This window comes from Catharus ustulatus, chromosome 3 (assembly GCF_009819885.2).
Source record: "Catharus ustulatus isolate bCatUst1 chromosome 3, bCatUst1.pri.v2, whole genome shotgun sequence".
Lineage (NCBI taxonomy): Eukaryota > Metazoa > Chordata > Aves > Passeriformes > Turdidae > Catharus > Catharus ustulatus.
In genome coordinates, this window is record NC_046223.1 from 35,619,051 (window position 1) to 35,632,965 (window position 13,915).

The 13,915-nt window shown below is 38.7% G+C and overlaps 1 protein-coding gene across 3 annotated transcripts in view; it reads left to right on the forward strand.

Moving 5' to 3' along the window:
- Positions 1–13,915, forward strand: part of PRKD3 (protein kinase D3) — a 44,032-nt gene that overhangs the window by 1,613 nt on the left and 28,504 nt on the right. For 2 of the 3 annotated variants that reach the window (XM_033053785.2, XM_033053783.2), the window contains exons 2-3: positions 1,680–2,696; positions 12,985–13,123. In XM_033053785.2, the coding sequence (XP_032909676.1) occupies positions 2,406–2,696; positions 12,985–13,123 (430 nt within the window). In that variant the 5' untranslated portion in view covers positions 1,680–2,405. Of the gene's footprint in view, positions 1–1,679; positions 2,697–12,568; positions 12,638–12,984; positions 13,124–13,915 lie in introns of those variants that run through there. The other variant, XM_033053786.2, reaches the window with a different exon arrangement.

A 13,915-nucleotide genomic window follows, 5' to 3' on the forward strand; every position in this document is an offset into this window, starting at 1 on the left:
CATCGTGCTTTTGATAAATGTAATTAACGTTCTAATTAGGCAGTTGTAGGTGAGCTTTCACAGGGTGTTTTCACTGTCTAAATTAAACTTGCCTAGCAGACTCATTAATTCTTTCACATCATAAGGCTTTTTTGTTCTCTATTATGTTGGTTAGGCATTGTTTTTTGTAATTCAAATCCACCCCTAAGGCTTCGTATTTGCTGTTTTGGTGAGACATTGCTGTGAGAGGTGAGGGAGAGGAAAGCAGTATGTAGAAAACAAGAACAAGTCATCTTCAAGCAAACTTGAAGGCACTGTGAAGCTGCTTTCTTGAGAAAAGCCCTTAAATGTTACTATCAGTGTCCTTACTCTTCCTATTTACAACTTTAATCTGTATCGTGTTTAGTTTGTTCTTTAAGGTAGAAGTTTCTTTTAGGCGTTGTTGCTAAATGTCCTACAAGTCTTCTGAAGGCAAGAGTTTCTGGATACCTCTGCTGAAAATCCAGGAGTATCAATTTGTTCTGTCTTCCAGTTCCCCTGTTAGGAATTTTTATCACAATACCAAGAGATTATTTTCCTTCCAGTAGTGCAAATTGTGTATCTCTCTTTCCTCATCTGCCTTTCAGAATGCATTGATAGTCAGGTTTGGAGCTATTACACTGGTAAATACCAGGAGTGCAGTGTATTAAACTCTCAGCCTTATTTCTGGGAGGGGCAGCTTCTAGTGCGTACAATAAGATGTGGCATTTCTCTTCTGAAATTTCATTACAAGAGTAACACACTTTCAGGTTTTTGTTGGGTTTTTTATTTTTTATTTTTTTTTCTTACATAAGGGAAGGAAAAAATTGGTGAGCTTACTGATTTTGGTATCCTGTATGGATCAATGATCCTTAAAAACTGTTAGCAATATGTAGTATCTATGTATTTGGACCATCCGTGGAAAGCTTTTCCTGTGGCAGAAGTTGCATGGGGAATCTTGAAATTATTATTTTCAAACACTTCAGCTGCTCATGAAATGCTTGAAATATTAAATCAGGTAGCATAGCATCTTGTGACAAGTATCTCAAGCCCACGCTCATGAAATTATTTATATTCAAAGATTGTAGCAGATTTGCTTTTTTAATCAGACGTGTGAGTATTATTAAATGATTTAAATTTTTTCCAAAGGAACCAACCGATGCTCAGTTGTATGCTCTGCATATCTTCCTGTAGTTAGAGTTTATGCAAGTCATTCTTCAGTTTTCTTGAATAACAGTATTAAAATGATACCCTGAGTACATGCTGATGCTTGGGGTTTGAGTTTTTATCTTGTTTTTTTGACATTTCTACACGTTTAATGATTTTCCTTCCCTACCCACCAGCTTCTCTATGTAGATGTACAGAGCAGAGCTGTGTTCTGCTGCTCCCTCCCCCTACATTTTTTCTTGTTTTCCTGTTGAGTGCCAAGTGCTTTGCTCTGCTAAACCAGCGTCAATTAGAAGTTGTGGTCACATATTGGTCAGTGCTAGATCTGATTTTTCTTGTGTATCATACAGTGGGAAACCAGTTAAGTTTAACTTCCAAGTATGAAATGCTTCTAAGGTAACACATTTGAGTGAAAGGAGTTGGTATCCTGCTGCGTAAAAGTAGAGTGGTTATGACATGGGTATGCAACTTTATGCATTTCGTGTGAAATAACAACTTTATCTTTTCCCCTACAGGCAGAGTACAACGTTTCAAAATGCTGGAGATTATCTGGGTGATGCTAGAGATTACATTTAATGTGATTGTGTCTTCAGACATTCTGCTCCTCCATTTCATGAGCTAAAATATTTTATAAAAATGAAATCGGATATCTTCATTGATCTTCAAGTTGACTATGTCCTGTGAATTCAGAGAAGACTTTCTGAAGGAGGAATAGAGTCATCACATACGTGGACTTCTGTTGTTGCTTAAGAATTTTCTTTCATTGTAGAAGGCTATCTGCATGAAGATGAGACTTCATTTATGATCTGTGTAATTAAGTGAACAAGGATACTTCTAATGAATTATCAGCATCTATTTCCATCTGCTTCTCCAGCTTTTATTTTTTAATAAAAATGAAGGACGAGTATAAAACAGCAGAGCTGATGTGTTCCTGTGAGGCCTTTATGTAAGCCTCTGTGTCTGGATGTGGTGCTAAAGGACAGGCAATCTGCTTTTGATCAGCTGATTGTAACTGCAGAGAGAGAACCTTTAATTTAAAGTAACTTGCAGCTGTAATTATTTTACTCTTTGGCTTGCATCAAATGAAAGGGAAATTTAAGTTTTACTGGTCAAGAGCATTTTACTGAACTAAGAAAGGGAAACTTACCTTATCCTTGTTTTCATTTCAAACCAGGAGCTGGTAACGTATTTTACTTAGAATTTGACTACTAGGGAGATCTTGGCAGAGAAAAGCAAGTCAGATGTCATCAAACGACTCTTCTCCCCCATCCTTACAGAAGTTTTCCCCACCTATGTGTCATGCTGCTGCACCACAGACCCCAACTTTGTCTTCAAGTCCCCAGTCGGGGCTCTCCAGTCGACTCTCCAATGGCAGTTTCAGTACGCAGAGCCTCACCAACTCTCGAGGCTCTATGCATGGGATCTCCTTCCTTCTGCAGATTGGTCTCACTCGAGAGACTGTCACCATTGAAGCTCAGGACCTGTCCCTCTCTGCTGTTAAAGACCTCGTGTGCTCAATAGTTTACCAGAAGGTATGGTATAATGCTACCATATTCTGCTGATGGCAGCAGTGGTTTACTAACAGGCTGTTTAGTAATAGCAGCTGAAATATGCCAATAGTTTGGTATGGTGGCAAACATCTATGTTAGGTATTTGCAATTATGCGCAAAGAAATTTTGATAACCCTCAAGGGAGAGGCTTTTAACTTAAGTATTTTTTCCTTTCAGCAATTGTCACTGATACCTTAGGTTTTTACTAGTTTACACTTACTACTGTTGAAGAATGTTCTTGGATCTGTATAGCCAGGCACAGTGGCAGGACCAATTGTGGCTACAGACTTGATACTAGCTGTTCTTTTTGTTTCTAGTTAGTAATTAAAGATCCAACCAAACAGCTAAAAATGTCCTAGTATTGTTTTTCTGTATACTGAATACATGTGTTACTCTTATATATCAATATAATTTCTGTTAAGAGAAGGTTGACTGAGAAATAAAAGAACCTTAGCACACTTTTCCCTTGTGTCTTGGCTACCCTGTTGCAAATTCTGTCTTCCTAGGAAGGAAGTAACGCTGGTCATGCTGGTTTTGCATCCAAATTTTATCTTTAGGTTAGGAGTGTTAGAGCCCAGGAAGCAGTCTGAAAAGAAGTTAACAGCATTTCATAAAATAAGAAATAATTGCTGTTTTCCATCAAGGTCAGGGAATTATCTCCATGTCTTTAATTGTTGTGATAATTGTGATATTTATTGTTGGTTAGTTTTATCATAAAATTATTTTTCACCTAATAACCTGAAAAAACATAAGCACATTATATGTTATTTGCATATGCTTGTGTATCTTTTTTTAATTTTTTTTGCCTCTCATAACTTACTGTGTCTTTCATATTTTTGCAAACCAGTTCTCAAACCAATTTCATAATAACTTCCAATGTGTAATTCAGCATATTAGTACCTTTCTGAAGAGATGAGTTATTTGGGTCAACTTTTTTCATGTACCATGCATGTAAAAGTGTGCCTTTATGCAGCCATTTTAGGGGCTACTTTTTCTTTCTATACCAGCTCCTTCTCTTTACATCTGCATATTTCCTGTCTTCTGTCTTAAAGATGAAAACAAGTATATTCACACTTACTTTTCTTTTTCCTTTCTGTTTTTTCGGCAGGCTCAGCTAAAAGTTTAGCTCGAGGTCTTGCTATACTTGTCAAACTTCTTACATGCTAAGCCTAATCTACTGCAAAACTGATGAGGATTTCATGATCAGTTTTCCTTTTTGTCTGGCTTTGCTGTAGTTTCTGCTCTCCTGCAGCTGACTACCAGAAAGTGACTGCGCAGTGAAAACATGTTGCAGGCAGCAAACTGATCAGGAAACAACCTCCTGTGTGGTGGATTCATCTTTCATAAGTAGTTTTGCAGCTAGTGCACGAGTGGCAATATTCTCCCTGTACTCTATATTTGACAGCAGTATGTCCTGTGTTGACTTTTTTTCTCTCAGATCTGGTGACTGTTGCAAGACTGTTGAACGTTCTAGAATTAGTATGTACCTAATGTGAAAATTGTGAGCTGTGTTCTTGTTGGTAATCATGCGAATGGTTGCTGGTTTTTTCCAGTTAAAAGCTTTGAAGCTGCTGAGTTTGCTGTTGCGATTCAACTGTGTTAAAGCTTCTCCTTCCTCTGGTAGTCCACAGCCTGCTTAAACTGTCTTGTCTTGACTGCAGGGTACTGTGTGGTTTGTTGTTGTGATAGTTCTGTACTTAACAGTATTTACTTACTGTTGTGTTTCTTTAATTAATAGGGAGAAATACCTTTTATTTTTTTTTTTACTTGGAATAATAATTGATAGCTTCTCTTCTTATTAGATTGTTATCTTTACTAGTGTTAAACAAATATTTTCTTACTTCACAGTCACATTTCAGGCTTTTATTCCTCTACGTAATCTGGAACAAAATAAAACTCTGAGGAGTCCTTCACTTATTTGCAAACTTGAACCACCTGCCTAACTGTCCTTGAGGCTACAATTACAGTATCAAAAATGTTGTTTAGGGTTCTGCTTTTCTGTGTTTCCTGCTTCAGACACTGGTGTTCAGTGTAGCTTGTTCAGGTTTTGCAGAAGGATAATTAGAAGCAGCATCAAGAGAACTGAAACTGAAGAGGCATGTGTCTGCAAGGAGAGTGAGATGAGTAATGCAAATATTTGGTGTGTCTCTTAGCTCTATTACAGATGTTCTAAACATCAGGAGATGTTTTTTCTTTTTGAGAGTTTTTCTTCAATTTTTTTTTTGCAAGTTTAAAGTTAAGTTCGGGAGGCACTGTGTTAGGGTTTTGTGTACTGGAATGGTTAATGCAAGCCCTCAGAAAATCCAAACTTTAGACTTTATAGGGATGCTTCAAAAAATTATTGCTTACGGTCTCCAGTGCATATGGTCTTTTCTGTTCATTCCTTATCTAGGTTGCTGTGTATTAAAGTATCAGACATACAGTTATCAGGGGCAATCTGAAGAGGAGCCTAAGCTGGACACATGGCTGCTGGAACAGAGGGATAGTGTTTAGAAACAGAAAAACTTGTAGCAGGTAGACAGTGTGTCCTTGCACAATGATCAGATATTACAGAGGCGAGTTCTTGGTCCTGTTCTGTGTTGGAAAGTGTTTCTTCATTCTTCACACGAAGTAGGACTAAGGGATTACTGACTTAAAACTAGAAACTCGTATGTAGTGATGTTCCACTGCCTGCAAACTGAGGATTATGTTGGACAGCATGCTCTGAATGCTGTATTCCAGTTTACCTAATTTTATTCTGGTTAGAGCTATAAATGAAAAACGATAGATTACTATAGTAGTACTTGTGCTATTAGTTGTGTAGAATCAGTACCTGCAAGATTTTTCAGTAAACTTATGAATCTTTATTTTCATGTTTCTGTAACTTCTCTATCTTTTTTGGTCCACAGACCTGTCCATCATTTTCACTTTCAGTCATACTCAGCATTCTCCTTCTCTGTATGTATTTCCTCTGATGGCTTTGTTATGTTTTGCTCTGAAACAGACAAATTGCTCCCCTACCTTAGAATGTCCCTGAAATTCTCATGAGACTTTAACCGTTGTATTCTTTTTGATTGAGTACTTTACCCGTGCGATCTGTTTCTTACTCTTCCCACCTAGTTTTTCTAGAACGGTTTTTTTGACTGAACCCACTCAAAGTCACCATTTAGCAAAATCAAAGGGGTATTTCTTTTGTCTTGCTGCTTAGATTCCACTTCTGTACTTTCATTGCATTAGGATCACATTGCAATCCATCCATATTACAAATGCATCTCTACAACTCTTGCAGTAACAAATTGAGTGGAATAAATGAGTAACAGTACTGCAACCAGTGGGTTTTTCTTCAGGTTAAGCTTGTAGTAGTTCATGGTGTTTGTTTTTGAAAGGCTCTAAAATGAAAGCAAATAATCTTTTCTCTTCAGATGTGCTCAGATCTATTTTCCTCCTACTGCTCTGCCTTCTTGACTTGTCAGCTGTTTTCTTCATATGAACTAAGTAATGCAGAGACTTAGCAAGGTTTGAGGCATGAGAAACATGCTGGTGAGAAAGTGGGAGCTGGGGAGTTACTGGTGGTACAGAGGTGTTATGTGAGGGGCAGATCAGCATTTCCAGCATGGTAATGGGTTTGTATGCTGGAAAACCTAGCCAAGCAGTAGTCCAAGTATGTCTGTACTGAGACATCTGGTGAGGGAAGGATCTTCTGCAACATGTTTGAAACTAATTGTCTGTGTGATAATGTGATTTGGCACATGATTCTAAAGAGTGGGAGTGAATAGCTGGGTAGGGATGCAGGATAATAGAATGGATGACTTCAGTGAACGAAGAGACTTTCCAATGGTGTTTTGGACCATTAGACTTTGGAATTAACTTTTCAGTGGTTTGAAGCATTTGTTTTGCGTTACGACGGGTCATGAGATATTGGACCTTGAAACAATATCCGCCTACACTTTTCCCTGGTGTGAATTTTTGGCGACTAGTCCAGAACTTTGTAAAATAACTCCTGGAACTTGAAGTAAAGGGATTTTTCAGTTCCTGCCAAGACAGAAAGAAGCCTCAGTTGTATTTCCCTCAGCAATACTGACTGCTGTATGTTGGTTGAGTTCTTCTGGATAACAAAGACGATGTAATGCACTCTCAATTAAAGCTAGATATGCTGTAATACTTACAGTATGAGCATGCTAGATGACACCAATGATTTTTCCTCAGTGTAACTGCAATAATGCACTAGGTGTGTTATTTGTGCTAGTGCCACCTGAGTATTAAGTATTACATATATTCTTAATATAAGTTGATATACTGGTGTACCAGAGATTAATTTTGGCACAGTCTAGTGCATACGTAGACTTCCCACAAGTGATTTCCTGTCACTAGATGCTCTTTTGGAACTGTTGAGACTGAGAACAGTCATGTTTTTGCTTTTAGGAAACTAAGTAATACTCGGATTAGCAGTTTGTATGTTCTGAGTAACTGTGCAGATACGTTAGGCTTTTATGCAGGAAAGTAATAGCTGTATAATCCTGTAAGATAAAACAGGCTTTAAAAAATTCTGTTTTGAGTTTTGTTTTCAAGTTTACATTATGAGCTCTTAACACTTCAAAGGAACTGGATTATGTTCTTCCTTAACAGCTTCATGTAACTGAGCATAAGAAAAGCTGTAAAAGCTGTACTTTGTTGCAGTACAAGAGAGAAGAATTTGGTAGTGTACAACTTGAATACAGTTCAACTATTGAACATAGTTTAAGCTTTGCGTAAAAATTCTGTTAAAAGATACCACTTGAAATAAAACCCCTGTTAATCGATGAGGTTATTCTTGGCCAGCAGTCTGCACATAGCCTTCTGGCCAAGGTGCTAGCAAGGAATGCTGAATTCCCCCATGGACCAGGGAGCGGAAGAGAGAGCAGGGCGCCGCACGCCTGTAAGGAGCCAAGCTGCTTGGTTGGAGCTGATTGCTCCCTGCATCGAGGCCCAAGTGCCTTAGACAGGGCTCTGCTGGGCCACCTGCAGCTCATCAGAGCCGGCCGTGGGGAGGGCAGCCAGCCAGCACTTCCATGGCTTGGGTGCACACCGCTGGGGTGGGAGCAGAGGAGAGGAGTCTGAGCCAGAGTGTGTGGAAAAGAGTTGGGAGGCAGGCATCTTCCCGGTAGGGTCTGTTCTTATGTAACTGGGAAATGTTTTTTTGCTGGAGGTTGGGGGGAAATGTGCAAGGAAAGAGCAGAATTAGTTCATCTAACTTGAAAAATGTTATTAGGTATGGTTTGGTTTGGAGGCTACTGCAGCTCTGTCCCTATGTGCAGCCACAGACAGCGAGACTGACCGTGTAGGTCTGATAGGCACTGGCATTTGGATACAGGTGTGCAACACATACATGTATGCACAGAGATCCAAACAGATCAGCAGGGTGTCTGTGAGCACTCACATGAACACAAACAGCACCAGTGGTCCCGTGCTGTTTTGATCTCTGGTGGTTCAGGATAGAGGTCTGATAGTGGGGAAAATCCATACAGATACATAACCACTTACCCACCAGTAAAAAAATAGTAGATGTCTGCAGAAGCTGGTATAAAGCACTTTCTGCCCAATAGCAGCTACTGGATCTTTGTTTGTCCAGTTGCTGGCACCTGGATATTCAAGCTCTTGATTTCACTTACTCTGACCTCTCCAGTCACTGACATTACAGGGTCCTCTTGCTCTGATTGCTGGCAGTCAGACCCTCCATACACACACATGGGCTCAGAATAAGAGAAAAGAATTCAGGAAAATAGGTAGAAATTTAATTCAATGAGAATAGAGGACGGGTGGTGCTGATGATGCACAGGGCATGATCAGACAATTGTTCTGACCAATCCCTGTTTACAGGTGACCAGCCTCTTTTATCTTCTTATCCCTCAATTTTTTCCCACGTTTATTCCTCCCTGAATCACCTCTTTCCTTGGCTTTGTTTCCTTCTGTAAACATTCCAGAGGTATTGTACAATTCTAATTTCCCACCATCTTATAATCTGTACCATACCACTGGACCACAGCTCCTCTCAGGCCAGAAGGTTTTCTAGTATTGACTTACCTGATCAGTGTATGTGTGGAAACTGGGTGTCCTGTGAAGGCCAGGCTATCTTCTCCCTGGACTTTTTAATTTGGATTCCTACCTGCCCTTGTTTCTCTGTCCTCTCCTGGCTTGTGGAGATGGGCCTTTGGGGGTCTAATGGCTCCTGTGAAGGGGCTGGGAAGTCCTGGGCAGGGTGGTTTTAGGCTGCCCCCACCTGCGTTTTCCCTCTCTGGAGCTTTGTGGATGTGTGGACAAGCACCTCGCAGGCAGGACAGGTAAAGGAGCTACTGTGAGCTCCTCAGCTACTGCCTGTCCTTCTGATGGATTCAGGAAAACCTAGCAACCGATGCTCTCTAGACCAATGAACAGGCTATCTTTTCTCATCCTTTCAGCTTTTGGAATTATTATTTCAGAAATGGACATCAGGCATGCGCAATGCCTAGAAAAATGCGTTGTGGTGCAGTCTAGTCACATACTATAGAAACTGTGTACACAGTCTGTGTTTAGTGAGAGAATTCTTGTATTCTGTACTAGAATAGATTATTCCCTTGTTAGTTGTGAGTGTGTGATTCTGCATCGTAGTCTAGGAGCCACTGATAAAGTTCAAGTTTGTAAACAGAAGAAATACCTTTTAAGGAGGTTAAATGTTAGAGTTACAAAACCAGACAATCTTTTGCGGTCGCTTCTTTTATGTGTAGGTATATTTATTTTGGAAGAACAGGGCAGTAAATCATATCATGACAATATGAGAAGCACTCGTGATACACAGCTGAAAAGGTCAATTTAATTAATGGAGAACCAAATGAGGGTGTTGATATCAACAGTTTGAACAGTCTGTAATAGGTGATTTTCACAATATTTCTAATCATAGAAATTAATTTTGCCTTTGGAAATTTTTTGGAAACAAAAATCTTAGTTATAGGTATTGCAATGTTATTTACAAATTTTGGATCAATGTTGATACATCTAAGGGATGTAATGTCTCATATTTTTTAATGATTACACTTGGTGTCACAAAGAGGACTTGAGTGTTCATCTCTAACTTTGTCAGCTAATGCTTTTTAGCAATGAAAATGAATGTAGTATGTTTAAAACATTTTAATAAATCCAAGATTTGTACATGAGAATGGATAAATGGTGCATGGGCAGAATATATTTTATCCTAGCAATTAGGGTAAGTGCTGCTTGACAGGTGATTATGTGACCTCTGGTTACTGAGGTGGGGGATTATGTGTAGGGATGTTCTGACAGCTGCATGACAGGGTTATGGTGCTAAAGAGTGAAAAAAATAAAAGAGCAAGACATATCTTTATCAAAAGAAGGAGACTCAAACCTGTGAAATATCTTAGAGGCTTCCTTAAAATCTGTGGTTCATAGGTGGTTCTGTGAGCTTAATACAAAGAGACAATAGCTCACATGATTCCCTGAGTCATGAATTGTCCCTCCTGGCAGCTGAAATTAATATTGGTGTTACTAAAGAGTGTCATGTGTATCTGCAGTCAGATATATACTGTTGTAATGTTGGTCTTATATCCCTTTTCTTAGAATTAATTTCTTCAGCACTATAATGCAATTAACAGAAGTTAACAGTGTATCAAGGAATAAAACCTCACAGCACTTATTTTAATAATGTAAATATATCTTGTTTTCTTGTCAATCAAGGCACAGTGGGATTTTGGGTTAAAGTAAGTTTATGATGTGGTTTCAGATATGAAGAAATGTCAGTTCCCCTGGAAGAATTACTAGTGGCTGTATCTTAGTGTATTCTGAATATAAAGTCAAGTCCTGTGCATACTTGCAGAGATACTGAGACACATATTTGGACAGCACAGTTAATTCTTAAGCTTTGTAATTTCTTTGCAAAGATCTTTGTAAAGATTTTTCTTTACAAATTATCTTTGGGCAGTTGGAAAAATGTAATTTTCACAATGTTCTTGGATATTTGCTATTTCGTGTAGGAAGCCTGAGAGTGACTTGACAGACAGAGGAAGCAGCTGGCTGCTTTGGCATCGACTCAGTAAATCAGGTTCTTCTTGCTGTGGGCTAAATATCTATGTGTCAGTATAAATTGGTCACCTCTGTCTTTTGCTTCTGCAAGGGTTAAATTGTACAAATTCTGCTACTTCTTTTTGTGACTGTCCAAGGTAGATAGCATGCTTTCTGGAGCATGGACTTCTTCAATATTATGTGTCATGTACAGTAATTTCACGATTATAAGCCACACCATTTTGACTAAAATTTTGGTCCAAACCCAAAGTGTGGCTTATAATCAGGTGCGGCTTATATATGGACAAAGAACGAAAAGTTGCTGTTCTAGTTTGGAGGACAGGTGTCTGCTGAGAAAGGCAGGAACTTCTCTTTGAAATGGAGAATGTAAACCCCCTCCCTCCAAATTATTATAATTTTGAAATCAAGGGGCTTTCAGGCAAAGATATGGGAATTAGGAATAACAGTTCTTTACTAGGGAAATTAAAATAGAAATACAGTACTACAAAGAAACAAACTCCAAACTCTGACAAAGTCAGAGTACAACCTGACACCCTGTCAGGCAGGGTGTTGGTAGCAGTCCCATTCAATGGTGGCTGCATCCTCCTGCAGTGGCAGATGTGATTCAGTTGAAGCAGTGCTCCTGCAGAAGGTGCAGTTTCCCTCTGGAGGTCCAGTGGTGATGTGGAGAAATCCGATTTTCCTCTGGAGTCCAGTGGAGAAAGGGGCTCCCTTAGTGTCCCAAAGCCTCTGTTTTTATCTTGGTAAAAAATGTTGGGCTCTTTCCCCTGGCTGGAGCAACTTCCAGTGGGATGCAGTAATTTTATCAGTCCTACAGTGGGACTCAATGGGCCATTAGCAGAAAATGACTGGCTAGAGGAAGGATGGGTTGTGAAAAGATAAAGAACAATGCCCTGCCTCGTTTCAATGGATGGCCCATTAGCAGAACATCTCCTGCGGAGATAAGGACCACTGCCCCCACCCTCAACAGATGGTGATAGAAGAGATACCTTTTATCACACTCTGCATTGTAAGGTGCAGCTTATATATGGACAAAGACACCTGGAAGTGCGGCTTATAATCGAGAAATTACTGTAATTATGTGGTGTACACACCAAAATAGAGAAGACCAACTTGATATTTCAGATAAAATTGCTGCTGTAAGGAGGACATTATTTTTCTCTGAATGGGAAGAAAGTGTGAAAACAATGGGCACAATGGATACGATACCTTCATTATGTTTTTGATTTGGTAGAACAAATCTTGGATGATTTTAGTTAATAACAATTAATATACCACAAGCTTCATGCAATTTAGATACTGACTGTGTGGTATGTAAATTACTAACTTGTTACCTCATTAATTTAAAGTTTCTTCTTTTTAAGAAGAAGCTTTATGATCTTTTCTGTATTTTTTCTCCACATTTTTCCTGTTACATTCTGTGTGTGTGTTCCCACCTCAAGTTTGCATTCTGGTTTAAGCCAAAAAAGGTCAAAGGAGCTGCTCATTCCTCTCCAGGGTCTCTTCTTGCTCTTTTCCCCCATGAACTATTTACTTTAAAGGTTTTCATTTTAAGTTTTACTCATACTTGACAGTGTTTTGAAGAGTAGGGAAAATACAGAATGAGAAAGCTTGCTTCAGTGTCATGGAAAAGTGGCATGCTATTTAGTGTATCTGTTTCCTGCGTGGATTTTTTTTTTCTGTCCTTGTGGGGATTTGAGTTTTTCTTTTCACAGAATCACAGAAAATGGGTAATGTTGGTGGGGATCACTGGAGGTCACAGAGTCCAACTTGCCTGCTGAAGCAGTGTCCTGTGGAGCATGTTACTCAGGATTTCTCACATCTGTAGATCTAAGCTGTTGTACAACAATGACGTGGAGCCTCAACTGGCTTGCTCCTCAAGAAAAATATGGCAGGTGCTGCTAAAGTGTCATGAGCTAAATACCTGCTTGACCTGAATACCTGTGAAATAAGGGTTATAGGTGGTATCCAGGGCCTGCATTGGCTTTTACTTGCCAGACTGATTATGCAGGTCTGAGAGATTAAAACCCCAAAAAACCTAAAAACTTAACACTTCTTTTTTTCAGGTTAAAAAAAAAATGAGAAACTTTCAGAAAAGGCTTTGTTTCATAAAAAATGAATAGATTACTTTTGTTACCATGAAACATTTACAACTCTGGAGTTCTGTAGCTGTTATTAAAAACATTGATGTATAGGATTATCAAAAAGTATGTAGTAATTTAGAGTTTGATTTCTGTTGCAGTTCCCAGAGTGTGGTTTCTTTGGCATGTATGACAAAATTCTCCTGTTCCGCCATGACCTGAACTCGGATAATATTTTGCAACGAATTACATCAGCAGAAGAGATACACGAGGGAGATCTTGTTGAGGTTGTACTCTCTGGTAGGTATTATTGTAAGAGTAAAACAACTCTTTATTCAGTAGAATGAAACTATAGGACTTCATGGAGTAATATTTTTATGCCTGCCTTGAGCTTTTTCACTTAAGTCTCATACATTTTGGGGTAGTGATTTCCAGGAAAGTCCAAGTGTAACTGATGCCTCAGTACTCAGCTTTGTTATTTTTTCATTGCTCTGTTTTAATCTTCTTCAGGTTTATTATTATAAATAAATCTGAATTATGCAAATGGAAATTTATAAGTGTAATAATATCAGTTTTTGATTTTGATATTTGTTTAAGGCGAAATGCAGGTAGGATTCAGAATTTGTTCTTCCAACCATTGTGGGTTTTTCTTTTGCTTGTATCTGTCTTTGTTCTGTAGCTTTTGCTGTTCATGGCTTATGCTGTCATAAGACTTCATATGAATGTTGTTGCTGAATCATACCTATAAAAACAGACCCTTACAGGTTATTGCAGTTCTTAAAAATGGTTTATTTAAACAACATAGTCCTTAGAGTGGTGGTTATTAACCAATAACAAGGACAAAATAACCCCAACCCTGATTGTCATTGTATGTGTTTGATCAATACTTTGTCAGATTCAATCAAAAGTCTGCTGTAGTTAAACTACAGATAAAAACTGGATTGGTATTGAACACTTTTTTAAACCTTTGAGGATAAAGTGACAAACTGAGCTTACATATTAGAAAGAGAGACCTCTTGACTATCATTAGATTTGTAAACTTTGATCAATAAAGTATGAATTTGATAGCTGTAAGGCTGAGTCCTTGACCAC